Source organism: Oxyura jamaicensis, chromosome 2 (genome assembly GCF_011077185.1).
Source record: "Oxyura jamaicensis isolate SHBP4307 breed ruddy duck chromosome 2, BPBGC_Ojam_1.0, whole genome shotgun sequence".
NCBI classification, from domain to species: Eukaryota; Metazoa; Chordata; class Aves; order Anseriformes; family Anatidae; genus Oxyura; species Oxyura jamaicensis.
The window spans coordinates 123,400,139-123,418,365 of record NC_048894.1 but is presented as its reverse complement, the minus strand read 5'-3'; the positions used below and the strand labels follow the sequence as shown (position 1 = coordinate 123,418,365).

Sequence of the window (18,227 nt, the reverse complement as noted above, 5' to 3'; positions counted from 1 at the left end):
TACTCTTTAAAATTGCCTGGTGAAAAGTCTTTGCCTTTGCCTTCTGTCATTTGAGAAAAACTTAGAGATTAATAACTTGGGATCTTGGAGACTAAACATTTGGCTTAGTAACCAAATATAATAAAGGGAAATATATTTTCTATCTGAAGAATTTAGACACATTGAGGCTATTACTTGCAGCTTGTTTTATATGAGATTTGTCAGATCTCTGAATTCAAAAGCATTTGAGGTATCTATAAATAATGATTTCCTGCTTATGGGAAAATTACAGGACACAGCAACTTGCCTTTGTCATTGCTAGAAGTCTTCTCCATTTCAAAATATACCCCCAGGCAAGAGAGTATTTTTAGGTTTTGTATAAGTAGAGACATACCTGGGGTTAGAAGAGAACCTTGGATGCCAATCATCTGTTTTTAAATAAATTCCAAATGCTACCGAAGTTTTCACCCCATCTTGCTACATGGCATATGGAAGGAAATAACTCTCTAGCAATTTCTCCTTAGATCATATGCTTTATAAAATGCTTTCAACTTTTTTTATTCGTAAGTATTCTTTTGTACTTTTTTTTTCCCCAGCACAATACTCTGTTTTTTCCCAGTAACACTTTTCACTCTAAGGACAGATTTTAGTTTTATTATGTTTCTCACATCTGAAGATACTTTTGAAATAAGACTAAAGACTAAGATTTGTACTGCATATTTTATTATTTAAGTTGAAATACATTTCTGATGTTTTTGATGACTGAAGGCTCTTTCACTCCTTACTCATAATTTAAATTAAAATAAGTGTGGAATTTCTCAAATGCATAGTATTTCCTGTTGAAACTTAAAATTATTGTGTTAGAAAAACAAATGCACTTCCTCATCAAGTTTGCTGCCTATAAATTTGACTTGCTCTAAAATATTATTTTCTCTCCATATATATATATTAGGAAGGTGGGGAGGGGAAGTAAGGAGAAGGAACAAGAGAGATTTATCCTTCTCTTCGCTCTCCTTACATCTTTCTGCTGTTATACCGTCGTATTGTGATTTTGCTTTCTTTATGATGGTTTTCTTTCTTTTCACGTGTCTGGCTAATTTTCCTGGTTCCTACTTTAGTCATCATTCATTTTTTCTTCCTGTGCTTTCTGTTTCTCATCACACATCTCACATACATTCAAAATCCTGTAGCTACATCATTCTTTATTATCTATTTATTCTCTATTCATTATTCTCTATTCATCAGCTGTTCTGAATTCCTGCTCTGGCTACTGCTTTCTCCTGCAAGAAAATCAAACACTCTATCCTTGAACATCTGCCTCTGCCAAGAACTTGTCTTCATCTTTATTGGTCTGAAAATCTAGTAGGCCCACTCACACCAAGAAATAACTTTCATCTTTTCTTTAGCTACTTAGCTGAAGATAAATCCTCCCAGAATCTGTATACTATTTCATCAGAGAACTCTTCAAGTCCATCATCTTGATTAGCCTTCTAGGGCTCACTTTCACTGTAACCATGGTAAACTTCTCTTTATCTAATGATATGGTAGAACAAATGAAATGAGACAAAGCAATCTCCACATATGTTTTAAACTACTGCCAAGGAAGGCTTTTTTTTTTTTTTTTTTAATTGCGCAAACAAACCTTCATAGCTTTTTGTTGTTGTTCTCACAATTCCAATACTAATAAAAAGAAAACTGATAGTTCAGAACAATCATCCTCTCATCCTCCAGGCATTCTGTGTTTTTGCATTTCTTCATACTTATTAAACAAAGAAAATAAAAAGAATCTAAGAATCTAGGAATTAAACATTTCATTTTTGCGGGGCTCCCAGGTCTCCCTCTTCATTAAATTGCTAATCAGTCTGATCTAATACAACCCATTCTGCAAGACAACAGAGGAGTAAATAAAAAATTACAATAGCCTGCAGTATATTTTTGAAAATAAAAATGTCCAGTTTTCAATAAGGATATGCATTCATTGAGAGCATTCATCTTTATTTTAGCATTCATCAATAATGGGTAAATACTTATATAAATACTGGAAATTTTATTCACAACATTTTTTTCCCATGGTGAACATATTTCCATCTGTGGTTTCATTTGCCTACTTCCTATAGAACCTGATGTAAAAGACAAATATATCTGCTCAACTATTAAAACATTGCCTTTTGCTTAGGACAAATAAAAAATAATAATTAAAAAAATCATGAGAATTCTTCTAACAGCTTTGTATATTCCAAGACTTTGATCAACTTGCTAAGAGAGTCATAAGCCCAACCAAGCAAATTAGGGCACATATTTTGTTTTCTCTGCATCAGGCAAATAAGGAGGAAAACAGGAAGGTAAGTCATTGTACCATGTGTTAGGCTTTCAGCTAGAAACAGCTCAGGGCAGTACTCATGGTTCTTCTAGGTATCCTCACCATATGTGAGGACAATACAAAACGGCAAAAGTAAAAAGAAGAAAACAAGAAGTGCAGATATGTAGGGAAAACTTAGCTGTTATAGCATTTTAATCATGCTTTGTGCTCATCTGATTTTAGTTAGATCCAGCTGCTGGTTTTGTCTCAAGTTTAATTTATACAAGCCGAAGCCTGTTTAAATAACAGAAGTCTCCCAAAACTGCCTGAGGGATGCGTTTCTGCTCTGAATCTTTTCAACACTGAATTAAATATACCTGTCCAGACATGCCTTGTAAACTAAGGCTTGAGAAGCAATTATTCACTTCCACTGTCCTATTTCTCCTTCACACTATTTGTGCCAGGGAAACCACAAGAACCTTGGCTTTCAGGTATCTCTCCATCACATCTCTCTCTGTCACAAGTCTTGGTCCCACAGGTAGATCAAAATGATAGTGAAGATGCGTACCACATTCCTCTAGATTCTCAGGAACAATTATTAGTGATGTCACTTTGGGGGTAGAATAGGAATCAAAGAAAAAAACACAACACCTAAAATAGAACAAAAAACTGTGAAGACTTAATGGTGAATAAACAGCTTCAGATGATAACTTTAGATGTAAAACTGCTTATTTGGTTAAGAAGATGGCACAGAAGCCAGTTGTTGGAAATCTCTGACAAATGCTTAGATGCCATGAATGGAAAGGGAGAGCCAAGAATATTTAAAATTGGCAGATAAATTCCAAGACACAGTGATGAGTGAAGGTAAGTCAGATTGCATGTTCTCATTGAACAGCACATGAATAATGCCTTTTACTGTTCAGGTCTCTGAACCACCATCACTTACAAGCAGAACAGTTCAAATAGAGTTAGCTACTGTAATTTATTAACAGAAAAAAAGAAAGGGGGGGGGGGGATAGGGGGAGGGCAGGGACAGGGACACCTGCCACTAGATCAGGTTGCTCAAAGCTCCATCCAATCTGGCCTGGCGAACAGGACGGGCAAACATCCAATCTGGCGGCGAACAGGACGGGCAAACAGGGCGTGGCACGTCGAAGGGCGTGGCAGTTCGCGCGGGCAGGGCAAGCGGGGGGCTCATCGTCGCTCTTTTGCAGCTGCCTCTCCCTTCGGTGCTTGTAACCTGCTTGCGTGGAACCTGACCATGGTATCGACCAGGCAGAAAACCGTGGCCTCCGCATCTCGTGAGGCATCTCCAGCCACGGTCACCAGTGTGGCTACTCAGACGGAGGGCTCGGGGAAACACGCAGCCGTCCAGGTCCTGGGCTGCAGAGTGTGCCCCAGCCTTCTGTCGGTCTCTGACAGCAGTGGTGGGTATGCCTGTGGGAGGTGTGCCCAGGTTGAAGAACTGCTCAGCCAGGTAGCGGAGCTCTGGGAGGAGGTGAACAGGCTCAGGAGCATCAAGGAATCAGAGAGGGAAATTGACTGGTGGAGGTGCGCTCTACCCTCTCTGAGGCAGGCTCACGAGACTGCCACGGCACAGGCGTCTCCTGTTACGCAGAAGACGGAGGTTCGCTCCCCCAGCCAGGCAGCGGGAGGAGACCTAGATCAAGGGGGGGAATGGAGGCGGGTGCCTATTCGGGGTGGTAGGCGAGCCCTCTCTCTGCCCACCTCACCTTCTCATCTACCCTTAAATAATCGATATGAAGGACTAGAGCAAGACAATCTAAATGACAAAGTAGACAAACACCCGTCCCAGTTGGAGGGGGCGCCTAAGACAATGCGACCTACACGTCGCATTGCCACATCATCCTTCAAAAAAGAAAGAAGGGCTATTGTTATGGGGGGCTCCCTCCTGAAAGGGACAGAGGGACCGATATGCCGACCGGACCCAACCCGCAGAGAAGTCTGTTGCCTCCCTGGGGCTCGGGTGAGAGACTTTGCCAAGAAAGTCAAGCGCCTGGTACGGCCCACTGACTACTACCCGCTACTGGTCTTTCAGGCTGGTAGCGATGAAGTAGCAACGAGAAGTCCGAAGGCGATCAAAAGAGACTTTAGGGATTTGGGGCGACTACTTAGAGGATCAGGGGCGCAGGTGGTGTTTGCCTCTGTCCTTCCGATAGGGGGGATCGAAGCTGAAAGACGTACTGTTCACATAAACTCGTGGCTTCGAGACTGGTGTGACCAGCAGAATTTTGGTTTCTTTGATCATGGGAAGGTCTATGCTACACCGGGCCTGATGGCACCGGATGGGATGCGCCTCTCTCGGAGAGGGGTAAGGATCTTAGGTCAGGAGTTGGCAGGGCTGATAGATAGGGCTTTAAACTAGAGTCGAAGGGGGAAGGGGCTAAAACCAGGCGAGCCGGTGAAGACCTAAGGGATGGTACGCTAGAATCAGAGGGGCTGTGTGCCAGTGGGGTCCTTTGGTCAGATCCACAAGGTGCTGAGTGTAAGGAGACGCACCTGAAGTGCTTTTACACAAACGCACGCAGTATGAGGAATAAAATAGATGAGCTAGAAGTCCTGGCCCAGTCCCGCAACTACGACATCATCGGCATAAGCGAAACCTGGTGGGATGAGTCCTGTGACTGGGGTGTTGCGATAGATGGTTACAGGCTCTTCAGGAGGGACAGGCAGGGTAGGCGAGGTGGTGGGGTGGCGATGTATGTGAAGCAGGGGCTGGACTGTGTGGAACTTCAGGTTGGCGATGGCAAAGTTGAGAGCCTCTGGGTAAGGATCAAGGGACGAACGAATAAAGGGGATGTAGTTGTGGGAGTCTATTACAGACCGCCTGGCCAGGATGATAGCGCCGATAAATTATTCTTTACAGAACTAAGAGAGGCCTCGAGATTAACTCCCCTTGTCCTTATGGGGGACTTCAACTTGCCGGATGTTAACTGGGAGTGCCACACGGCTGACACGAGCAAGTCCAGGAGGTTCATGAAGCACCTAGATGATAACTTCTTGGTACAGGTGCTAACGGAGCCAACTAGGAAAGGTGCCCTCCTAGACCTGTTGCTAGAAAACAGAGAGGGTCTGGTGGGAGATGTGGTGATTGGTGGCCGCCTCGGTCATAGCGACCATGAAGTGGTTGAGTTCAACATTTATGGTGACAGAAGGAAAAGTGCCACCAAAACCTCATCCCTAGATATGGGGAAAGCGGACTTCAGGCTGCTCAGGGAACTAGTCAGTAAGGTCCCCTGGGAAACTGCTCTTGAAGGCCTCGATGTCCACTAGTGCTGGTCACTCTTTAAGCGATGCCTCCTAGAAGCACAAGATAAGGCAATTCCACAATATCGCAAGTCAGGCAGGCGGGGCAGGAAGCCGGCGTGGCTGACCAGGAACATTCTAATGGAGATTAGGCGGAAACAGAGAGTGTTTCGCTGCTGGAAGGAGGGCCAGGCGTCATGGAAAGAATACAGGGATGCTGTTCGTGTTTGTAGGGAGAAAGTTCGAGTGGCCAAAGCACAGCTAGAGTTGAAGCTGGCTGTGTCTGTGAGAGAAAATAAAAAGGGTTTTTTTAGATATGTAAATGGAAAAAGGAGAACTAAAGAAAACATAGGGCCGCTCCTTGATAGGGAAGGTCTCCTCACAGACGATGACGTAGGCAAAGCAGAGACGCTTAACGCCTTCTTTGCCTCTGTCTTCAATGCCGATGATGGGCTTCGGGACCCAGGGTGCCCTGAGCTGGAGGACCGGGACGGTGGGGATGACAAACTCCCAACTGACCCTGAACGTGTGCGGGATTTGCTACTCCACCTGGATCCCTACAAGTCCATGGGTCCGGATGGGATTCATCCCCGGGTGCTGAAAGAGCTGGCGGATGTCATCGCGGAACCTCTATCAATTATTTTTCAACGATCCTGGGAATTTGGAGAGGTCCCAGTAGACTGGAAGCTGGCAAATGTTGTGCCAATTTTCAAGAAGGGTCAGAAAGAAGACCCTAGCAATTACAGGCCTGTCAGTCTCACGTCAGTGCCTGGTAAAATCATGGAGAAGTTGGTTCTCGGACTTATTGAGGCGCACCTGGGGGACAAAGCAGTCATTGGTCCCAGCCAGCATGGGTTTGTGAAGGGTAGGTCCTGCCTAACTAACCTGATTTCCTTTTATGATAAGATCACCCGTATGGTGGACCAAGGGAAACCAGCTGATGTGATTTTTTTGGACTTCAGCAAGGCTTTTGACATGGTTTCCCATAGGATCCTACTGGACAAAATGTCCACCATACAGCTAAATAAAAACATCATACGATGGGTGAGCAATTGGCTAACGGGCAGGGCCCAAAGGGTTATGGTAAATGGAGCTGCGTCAGGCTGGCGGGCGGTCACCAGTGGGGTCCCTCAAGGCTCCATTTTAGGGCCGGTACTTTTCAATATTTTTATAAATGATCTGGATGTAGGAATAGAGGGTATTTTGAGCAAGTTTGCTGATGACACCAAACTTGGAGGAGTTGTGGACTCAAATGAGGGCGTAAAGGCCTTGCAGAGGGATCTGGACAGGTTGGAGAGCTGGGCGATCACCAACCGCATGAAGTTCAATAAGAGCAAGTGCCGGGTCCTGCACCTGGGACGGGGAAACCCTGGCTGCATGTACAGACTGGGCGATGAGACGCTGGAGAGCAGCCTAGAAGAGAGGGATCTGGGGGTCGTGGTAGACAGCAAGTTGAATATGAGCCAGCAGTGTGCCCTGGCAGCCAGGAGGGCCAATCGTATCCTGGGGTGCATCAAGAACGGCATCGCTAGTAGGTCAAGGGAGGTGATTGTCCCGCTCTACTCTGCGCTGGTGCGGCCTCACCTCGAGTACTGTGTGCAGTTCTGGGCACCACAGTATAAAAAGGACATGAAACTGTTGGAGAGTGTCCAGAGGAGGGCTACGAAGATGGTGAAAGGCCTGGAGGGGAAGACGTACGAGGAACGGCTGAGGTCACTGGGCCTGTTCAGCCTGGAGAAGAGGAGGCTGAGGGGAGACCTCATCGCAGTCTACAACTTCCTCGTAAGGGGTTGTCAAGAGGCAGGAGACCTTTTCTCCATTAACACCAGTGACAGGACCCGCGGGAACGGGGTTAAGCTGAGGCAGGGGAAATTTAGGCTGGACGTCAGGAGGGGGTTCTTCACAGAGAGGGTGGTTGCACACTGGAACAGGCTCCCCAGGGAAGTGGTCACTGCACCGAGCCTGTCTGAATTTAAGAAGAGATTGGACTGTGCACTTAGTCACATGGTCTGAACTTTTGGGTAGACCTGTGCGGTGTCAAGAGTTGGACTTGATGATCCTTAAGGGTCCCTTCCAACTCAGGATATTCTATGATTCTATGATTCTATGGCCTTGAACACCTCTAGGGATGGGCATCCACAGCTTTTCTGGACAACCTGCGCCAGTGCCTTACCATCCTCTGATTTCTTCCTTATATCTAATCTATATCCACCCTCTTTTAGTTTAAAGCCATTCCACGTGCCTTAGCATAGTTTCCAGAAGGATCTGCTCCATGATCTAGCTGGACACAGAGGTAAGGCTGATTGACCTTTAGTTCCTTGGCTCTTCCTTTTTTTCTCTTTTAAGAAATGGGCTTATGTTTCCCCTTTCCCAGTCAGTAGGAACTTAACTACACTGGATGCAGGGGGAAACATGACTATTGAGGATAAGGAAAAGGCTGAGTTTCTTAATGCCTTCTTTGCATCTGTCTTTAATAGTCAGACCACTTATCCTTGGGGTGCTCATCCTCCCGACCTGGAAGTCGGGGACAGGGTGCAGAAGAACATCCCCCCCCACCCCCCAGTTCAAGTAAAAACAGTTAGAGACCTGCTGCTCCACCTGGACTGTCAGAAGTCCATGGGGCCAGATGGGATCCACCCAAGGGTGCTGAGGGAGTTAGCGGATGTGATTGCTGTGCTGCTTTCCATCATCTATCAGCGGTCATGGTCATTCAGAGAGCTCCTGGATGACTGGAGACTTGCTAATATGATGCCCATCTACAAGAAGGGTCGTAAGGAGGACCCAGGGAACCACAGGCCTGTCAGCCTGACCTCGGTGTCAGGAAAGTTGATGAAACAGGTCATCTTGAATGCAATCACACAATGTATGCGGGACCACTGGGGGACCAGGCCCAGTCAGCATGGGTTCATGAAAGGCAAGTCCTGCCTTTGAATGAAGCTAAAATGAAATTAATGCCAAATGAAAAAAGCTAACCATAGAGAAACAATTTAAAACTAAACCTGACAGGCTAAAGTTTTTGTTCCCACATAGACTCCTAGTACAAATAGTTCTGTAAAGATTATTTTGCTCATTATTTCTGTTTCACTATCAAACAGTACAAGAAGTAAAGCTTTCTTATGGAAGAAAGGGGAAGAGAAAGAGAGTGCGAGAGCAAGAGAGCATGAGAGAAAGAGTGAGACAGATTCGGGGGGGGGGGGGGGGGGGAAGGGGGGAGGAAGACTTTCTTATGAAGCCAAGGAACAAAGCAGAAACACCAGCCCACCCTGTCACTTGGTGGTGAGGAAAAGCACAGTACTAAGTAACTATTAAACAATGATGAGAAGGAGCTAGAGGACGAAGAGAGATATGGCATCAGTTGTGATGGAATGAGTGACTGAAAATCAGTGGAAGAGATTTGTCTTCATGGCAGCAGGAGAATGATTTCAGAAGGATAACGATTCCAGATCAATGACACATAAGAACAGGAAATGGGACAGAAGTTGTCCTGCAGAGTCTTCATCTTTCCATTAAAGATAGTACCAAAAAAAAAAGGTGTTTAACTTCAAGAAAGAAAGACACATTTTGGTGTATCTGTTCTGTGAGGTTCTGTGATAAATAAATCAAGCTCACTACATTTCAGCAGCACCTGAAATAACCCAGCACATGCAACATATGGTTCATCTGGTTTAACTTGTCAGGAGAGACTATTTTCTCTTCAGTATCTGAAGTCTACAGAGTAAGCATCAAGCAGCTTAGCTGTACTCCACTAACCTCGTTACTACGAACACAAGTAAGTCCTCAAATTCAGGTGTTTCCCATTGACAGAACTGTGTTCTGCAAACCTTGCCTAGCAGCAACATGAAGCAGTTTTATCTTTCCCCTTCCTCTTCCCAGGTTTTCTATCATAAACTGTTTGTTTACAGCCATGTTGTACCTACTAACCTTCAACAAATTTTCTGATATTCTGGGCAAGACTGCGGACACTGCTGGGAAGGTTCCAAGGGTCTTGTTTGATGTGGAGTCGTAGCCTCTTTGGACAACTGAGCTTCGGTTCCATTTCCTGCTGAAACTCTATGCAAAGATAAAAATAATATTTTTTCTGTTTAAACTTCCTGAGGAAGTCACAGGAAGACTCTTTCTAAATGTTTTCACACCTCATATAGGTTTCATCTTTTTTAACTCTAAAAGGTAGGGTTACAAGTGTAACAATTGTCTAAGCTCCCTAATTTATCAAAGGAGAGAGAGAGAGCAGTGTTCCCAAACATGATTCTTTCTGAAAGAAGTACGTAGGATAGAAGGTGCCTGTCTCCATGGAGTAAGCGAGAGCCTAGAACTTTTAGAGGCAAATGTCAGCAAAATTAATCCAATCAGAAAATTAAACTTTGCTTAAGACAAATTTAACTATTCCTTAACCTAGTCTCTCAAATCTCTCAAAGTGTTCCTCGTATTGCAAAGACCAGGAGTAAAACATTTAGCTTGTCCATAGCTTGTGTCTAATTGATTATTTATTAAATCACTGAAAGGTTAAGATTTTATTCTGTAAGTTTTTCATGTACTTAACCTGAAAAAATGAGAAACTTAAGTAAGCAAGCACAAATGTTCTAGGTTCATTCTCATTGGTCCCAAAATTGGAAATGAAAAAATGAAAAGAAGAGGGAGAAGAAGAGGAAAGAGGAAGAGGAAGTGACTTCCACACAAACTCACTGAGGCTTGAGGCTTCATAAAACCAGGTAATTTGTGTACACTAATTATGTTCTGTTGACTTTAGCAGGATTTAGGTGATCTGTAAAAGTCAAAGATCCACCCTCTGGCCATCTACAATTAGTTTTCTTTGCCAAAAGATATATATGCAGACTCAATAAAATTGTAATAAAACCTACTACACAATTATGTATACTAATACAGTCTGTCTCCTGTTGACCTTTTTTTTATATATTAAAAAAACTCAGTTCACTAGAAGTCCTTTGCATTTTTCATCACGATTTTACGGCTATCACCATTTGTTTACTTATACACTTAGACTTAGCAACTATGTAAGTGTTAGCAGAGTATCTGAAATTACATACAAAAGTTCCTTAAATAATCAGTAATGCTTAATAAGTACATATTTGATATAAATATGACTGTGACTATACATTTACATCTTCAAATTATTTATATATCAGCTTCAAAAATAAAATACCTACAAAAATACTAAAACACAGGCATTAATATTAAAATAGATTGTAAATTGCTTGATAAGTTGAGACAAAAATGTAATAAAACACCTTCAAAGAAAAAAAAAATCCTGCTTCTTATTTCAAAAATCTCAGCAATTCTATAGTCAGTTCAGAGTCTACAGTTTAAAGCTGACTTTCCAAGAAACCTGACATTCTTTTATATGTTGTGCAAGTTTTCCACTAAGGATACAACCTACTTGACAAAAAAAATCAAAAACGATTATTGTAGAATATGGCATGAATAAGCAAAATCAAGTTTTTAACACCCAGCTCAAGGAACATATAGCCATACCCGTATACTGTTAAAGCTTCCTTTTGATTCTGATGATAGAATTAATTTTACCTTGTAGGCCTCGGCCTGGCGTAAAGTATTTTGTCTGTTCAAAGGCCCTCACCACAGCTGGTCCTTTCAGAAGATTGACAATTGAATCGACCTGTTGGGATTAAAGTTCTGTGAGAAAAATATTTTCTACAGCAAAATTTTGCAATTCTTTAAGAAACATGAACTAGAAAAAAGCAATTTTGGATGCTTTCTTACCTAATAGCTATAGTTAAAGCTCAAGGCTAGATAATGTTAATAAATCTAAGGGCCTATTTAATTTTAAATTTTGAACAATTTACAGAAAACAGAAATAGAAGGAGTAAATACATACCATCCCAAGAAACAGTGGAAAGCAAAAGTAAAAAAAAAAAAAAAAAAAAAAAAAAAGTATTTGCTAAAGACATCTTAGCTCAAACATGGACATTAGTATTAAAGCCAAGAAAAATCTTCTCATACTTGACCAAAAAGATGCTCCAAACAGCTATGGAGCTTGTCTTGTTTATCATGAGAGATTCGAACACTTATGGGAAGCTCATCGCCTGAAAAATATTTTAAAATTAAAAATTGTTTAGAAGTCTCAGCACATTTTCCAAAATCTTTATAGCTTGGATAATCTGCTTTGCACACACACTTTTACTCAGGATTATACCCACCATGGTTCTAGGGACAGAAACACAAGTCTACAGTCTACAGATTCAGAATCCTACAGCATACAACTGTTCTCCCTATGTATTTTGCATTAAGCAGTCAATGGGTAATACAGAAGTAGCTCTTAGAATTCTTATTCAAAACCCAACTGGACATGGATCTGGGGAACATGCTCTGGATTATTGCTTGAGCAGGGGATTAGATTTGATGTTCTCAAGAGGTCCCTTCCATCCTCAGCAATTCTACAACAAGGATTCTTCTGTGCTGGACAACACCCTAACCACCAGACTGAACAACTGAGGAGTGTGAAACTGTAATAATACATGAGACCACAAAGTCCCTGAAATGCATTCACCATGAAATTTTTATAGGGATTGTACCGACACTTCACAATCTTAATGTTCTTACTATTGAAATCACTCTGATATTTTGGTATTAAAACAACAGCACGGTATCCAAATCTTGTATTAGATACAAGTGGTACAGAGGAAACTATTTCCCAAGACAATACAAAGGAGAAGGACTCTCCTAGGTCACTGCCCTCAGTCACTTGCGCTCTCAGACAACAGGTGATGCAAGTTGAACTTTTTCAAAAACAGTGAAAAATTGAGCTTAAAACTGGTTTTCCTCCTTGCTGTTGCAGTGACAGATAAGAAATAGCCACTTGATAATTTATAACCCAAATTTATTCATGGTCAGCCTAGACTCATTTTTCTTATGTCACTGAAACACTTAAATAGCACTTTTGTCTCCTTGGTTTTTGTTTGTTTGTTTGTTTTTAGCTCCTTTAGATGTCCTTACAGACAGCAGTTATAACCATACACAGGATTTTAATTGTAACAGATGGAGCACAGTGCCAAAGAGCCCTGATCTGGAGTTAGCCAGGCTAGCTTTGGAACTAGGAGAAAATTCAGTCATCGGGACAGTGGGAGTTTCCCTGAGTGGCACAATTAATCAATGTGAACGCTGTTATCTGGACTTGGCTAACAGAGATATTCTTTTAGGCACCCCAGTACCTCAGCTTTTTGTTGCATTACTGCATATTAACTCATTCATATCCTAAGTTAAAGACCTTGCGTTTCCTCTTTTATTAACAGTTGTTTTATGTCCTTCATCCTTTTCCTCTGCGTCTGCTCCACTCTTTCCAATTCTTTGAAGTAGCTGACTAGAACTACATTATTCAAAAGGTATCTCAGATACCTTGGATAATGTCCTTAATATTTTCCTACCCCAATTGAAAATTGATGTGACCAGCAAAAAAATTAGCCTTCTTTATGGCCGAGTCCCAGTGGTGGCTCAAATTCAGCTAATATGCCCTATTCTCTCTGTTCCTAAATCATTCCCAAATGATAAACTCCCAGCATGGAGCAAATATTTTTATTATTAGTCCCTGAGTATATTACCTTGTACTCCATGCAGTTAAATCCCATCTCAGTCCTATTAGCAGCTGCATTTATTTAAATTAAATTTGTCATGGCATAAACAAGAATGTGCTTCTATGTGGTCTCACATTCCTTCCTACAAACATACACAGCCATATCCTGCATTCTGGGCACTGACACAGGCTGGGAGAGCATTCTGGACTCACCTAAAATGCTCCTTACTCTGTGCAACATAACGCGCTGTCAAGGTCAGGGCATGAAAGTGGTTAAAAGCAGCCACTCTAAGAGCTCTAACTAATTCAGTCTATTTACAGAGATGCTGGAATGTTGGCTGTCTTTCACAGAAGGACTCTTAAGTGCAGCACTAGCTAGGCAGAAACAAAATGATACACTTCTATTACCAAGGACGAAGCAATTTTTAAAACAAAAGCAGCAACAATACTGCCAGGCAAATGAAAAGAATAAAACTGAGTTAAAGGAACTGATGACAGGTTCATAGCTGACTTTTCTAGACATACCTGAATCCATTTCATCACTGTGAAAGTAAGAACTGCATTGACTGCTACAAATGCTGGTGAAGGAAGCAATGGAGTTCCTGTTGCTGTTGCAATCACTTGGAAAACAAAACAAAACAAAACAAAGTCATGTCCTTTTACACAGACTTTATATCAAAGTTATGGACATTCTCTCCCTTTTCTAATTTTTACTTTAATGATTAGATGGTCTTTACAATTGTTTATCAACAATAAAGATCCCTATACTTAGGCTATCATATAATTTGCAATCCTGGTAGGACTCAGAGGGTAAGGTTTCCATAACAGATGATTCAGTTGCCTCCCTTCACTTTGCATGTGAACAAGTACTTGCAGACTGAAAATATACACTTTCAATTCAAACAACCAAATTTTCTTTCATGAGTGACAGTTTTTAAAACTGTGGCCTCCAACCGTTTAGTAACTCCACATTTAAAAACTGTACTCCTAGTCCATAACTAATACAACATGATGAAGTACTCTGGTTTATGACTTGCAAACTACAATCCATAACAGATTTAGAACAGATTTAATCAATTTCAAATCCGTCAAACTCAAACTACAAACTACTTTTTCCCTGCCAGCCAAAATATAGTCTATAATCCCATCTTTTACAACTGTTCATTCTATGAAAGATGTGTAGACATTTACATCTGTGACTTCAGTGCAAATTTTTAGGCATACAAAATTTCACTCATATTGCTCTAGTAAGTATATACAGGGATTAAAACTCATGTGTTTCTCTGCTATTTTCTCTGATGTAGATATTACATTCATTCACCTAATCCTCTCAAAAATGCCCAGAGGGGTAGTGGATGCCCCATCCCTGGAGGTGTTCAAGACCAGGTTGAATGAGGCCCTGAGGCCTTCATTTGAAATCAAATTCTTCAACAGTGAATGATATATTCAATTCATGAAGACCATTTAGTTTCACTGCAGGAAATTATAGGGTAATTATCCAGCAGAGGGAGTCTTTAAAACCTTAGTGAACATAATATAATGTATAAATGTACCTAAAGCATTATTTACGTATCTGTTTCTGGTTTTATCAATCGGGTGTACTATACACCAAGCTGTATACATATATATATTGCTGCAGTAATTCATGCATCCATTAATTCCCTACTTTTTTTTTAAAAAAAAAAAAAAATAGAAGTTATCTTTTACTAGTTTTGGCATACTGACTTACATTTTGGCCTTGTAGCCAGCTAGGTAAGTGAGTGGAGAAAATGCTTAATTGAAGCAATATGACATTATTACAATCAGATCCAATAAATAGGTGAAAAGACATCAGTAACAGCATGTTCCTAACAGAGGGTGTACAGTCCCAAGGAGTATTAAGAATTTCTGGCTGGATATTAAGAATGTTTTCTAACTAAGTCTATTCACATATTAAAGTCTCCAAAGGGATGATGAAGGTTATTTAAAAATGGATTGTACCAAGCATGAGAAAATAAAACACATGAAAATTAGAAACAGATTAGACGTAACTACTTAGCTACATCATTTTGCATTTTTACTGTGTTGTACTGCAAGGTTTAGAATGAGGCCCTACAACACAGAATTAGGGCGTTCTAACAGTTGAAATTAGCTTACAAGTTCTTACAATGTTACAATGGCATAATGGGATCTCTAAATTTTAGGTATTGTCTGATGTGGTTCCTAAACAAATAAACAAATCCAATCTCTTTCTATCAAATGTTCTAAACTCACAGGTTTTGCAATTATTCTCCACACAAATTCATAGATTTTATCATTCCTAAATAGCCAGAGTAGACTACAAGTGACTACTATCAGGATAAAGAAAATATTCTAAACAAATAGCTATCATATCCTAACACACACTTTCTTTCTCTAGATGTAAACTCACTGCCAACTGTGGTACTGCCCACTCAAGCAAGTGCAGGAGACTAGAGTTAGACGTATCCTGGACATGCAGAAACCCCTAAGAATACTTCAGATGCAACTGTACTTTGCTTGTGGTTTCCCCATCCTTAGAATAAGATGGACTTGAGCTGTGCAAATTACCTCTACATTTATTTCTGTTTGAATTTATATCTATATTTCTATTTCTACTCTAACAAAGAGTTCCTATCAACCACGCTGCAGTAATCAAATATTAGCTTATGAAAGAGCAACACAGAGAAGATCTCAGCAACACAGCCTTCTGTAGAAAAACTATGACCCTAGTGAGATTCTGCTTCCCAAGCATAATAATGAACCATGATAACAAACACATAATAAAGCCTTATTTTACTTGCAGCTAAAATTTTAATTTAGATTTTATATCAAGTGTAATTAACCAATTCTCTCTAAGTATCAGAAGGTGGTGTTTATAAAGACCTATGCTTGCTATAATTACTCCTTCCTTTTCAGAATTCTTTGTATTTTAATTCACAGTAAAGGTGATGTATTATGAATTCTAGACGTGGGATGATGCTACAATATTGAGTGGAAGAAGATAATGAATAAACGTTGAGAATTAGATTAATTTTCTTTTTTCTTAAGATCAGCAAGAGCGGTGGCTGAGGCAACTACCTTTCCATGGCAGGTATTTGGTTTATTGTTGCGGAGCATCATAACAGAAACCATTTCTGTATGTTATAAAATGAGTAATCTAAAGAAAAGCCTTACAGCTGTGGCTGCAATATCCTATTAAGGTGAAGGATACTGAGATCTAATAACTAAACTGTGATCAAAAAAATAGTTTATTTTACACACCTTACAACATAACAACAGTTATTCCTCTGTTAGAAATGTCAGAATCATTATATTCTGATATTCTTCATTGTCACTTGACAGTATACAAACCCACAGGCTTGACTTGGTTGACAGATGAACAAAAACATTATTAGTAAAGTTACCTGTAAGAATCCCTGTTGCTGATGGTATCATGACCAGAATCTTCTTGTTCATCACCTGTCACACTGAAACAGACTTTCTTCCCATTCCTTTCTCCCTTTTCATTATCACTGTCTGCTGGTATTAAAGGCTCAGGTGTTTTACGTTCTGATTTGGGAGAATATGTTATTGAAGAAAGAAGGCTGTGAGACACACACACACAAAAAAAAAAAAAAATCAAGATATTTTAATATTTTTCAAAAGTGAGCTACCAACAGGCTATTTCTCATCAACATCCTTCAAATGTTATTCTAAGATATGTGAAGGGAGTACCTTAATTCAGTCCATATCTATTTGAAACGAGGAAAGAAAGTAGAACATTCTGTTACTGAAAACTGTAACAGCTTATTCAATCACAGTTTAATCAATGAAACCTATCAGCATTACTAAATATTCAATCCTGTATGAAGGCAAGATTCCACCTGGGGAAGAAATACAGCCTAGTCTTGAATACTTAGAGTCACATTTTTATATTAAAGGAACTATTTTTAAGCGTGAACCATGTACTTGTCAGCATAAATCAAGAAAACAAGCCAAAGAAAATATTTCTCTGTGAAAAACATTTATTTTCTTAATTAATACTGTAGCAGATAAGACAGCCTACATCACAAGCTATTTTACTATGGCATTTTAAGAATCATTACTAACATACCTGTATATTTTCTCACATTCAAAGTGTCTAAGCCACTCTCCCTAGTAAAACTGATGATTAATCTACAAGCTTATGTGAAGAGCACAAAAATGACATCCAGTCAAGAAGAGAGAACATTACAAACTGCTACATTTGGAATATGCACAAACATTGGAATCAAAAGGTTCATATTCTTGAGTGACTAATTAATACTGATAATGAGATGCTCTAATTTACTTTCAAGTTCATAACAGCTAATACAGACAGTTCTGCTTTAATTTCTATCACTCCAACACTGTTAGAATAACATTTTCAAACTAGTATTTGTATGGCAACATTTTTCTTGCTAAAACTACTTTCTGATTTTATTATTATTTTTGCTGGAATCAGAAGACATTGATTTAAGCTTTTTTTTCTGTTAAGTACTTAAACACAGTAGCAGGGTTTTAACTTAGGAGTTGTGAGAATGATCAACACTGGCAAACTCAGACCATTGATCTTGTTACAAATTTTTACTTCTGAAACTACAGGAGATGCATATTTTTGTGAATAAAAATGCTGCTTTATTTTTATTAAAAGGTAGCATTCAGAGTTCCTTCCTCTACACTAATTTCTCACAATCCATTATGGAAGGTGGGGAACTCACCTATTCTTAATCCTAACAAAATGACAATTTACTTAACTTTGTTCAGCTACAGTTACACCAGTTAACAAGCTATTGTTTTCTCCACTACTTTCACAAAGAATCTACCAGAAAACAACATGATTCTAAGCTGTTCTTGAAAGCTTCAGTTTCTGGACTCAGAGCAGTGACTTTTTGCATTCCAAACATGGACATTTTCTATGGTGTTCAACCACAACAGTTTTGACAGTTTCCTTACCCACAAAGCCAGGGCAAGCAATTAAGAAATCATACACCTTGGAAATGCAGCAGGGTAGACTATCCCCACAGTGCTGTTTGTTTAATGTGTAGCAATGAACACAGCTCAAACAGCATATCAAGCTCTGTCTCACTGAAATCATGGCATGATAGATGTTAACATAGAGTTTGACATTAACTTGAAGGA

The 18,227-nt window shown here is 40.3% G+C and overlaps 1 protein-coding gene across 3 annotated transcripts in view; it reads right to left on the bottom strand.

Moving 5' to 3' along the window:
• PREX2 (phosphatidylinositol-3,4,5-trisphosphate dependent Rac exchange factor 2) overlaps positions 1 to 18,227 on the bottom strand; it is a 176,231-nt gene that overhangs the window by 54,712 nt on the left and 103,292 nt on the right. For all 3 annotated transcript variants that reach the window (XM_035317544.1, XM_035317543.1, XM_035317545.1), the window contains 5 exons: positions 16,493 to 16,672; positions 13,614 to 13,708; positions 11,522 to 11,604; positions 11,087 to 11,177; positions 9,467 to 9,595 (listed from right to left, as the gene is read on the bottom strand). In XM_035317544.1, the coding sequence (XP_035173435.1) occupies positions 9,467 to 9,595; positions 11,087 to 11,177; positions 11,522 to 11,604; positions 13,614 to 13,708; positions 16,493 to 16,672 (578 nt within the window). The remainder of the gene's footprint in view (positions 1 to 9,466; positions 9,596 to 11,086; positions 11,178 to 11,521; positions 11,605 to 13,613; positions 13,709 to 16,492; positions 16,673 to 18,227) is intronic.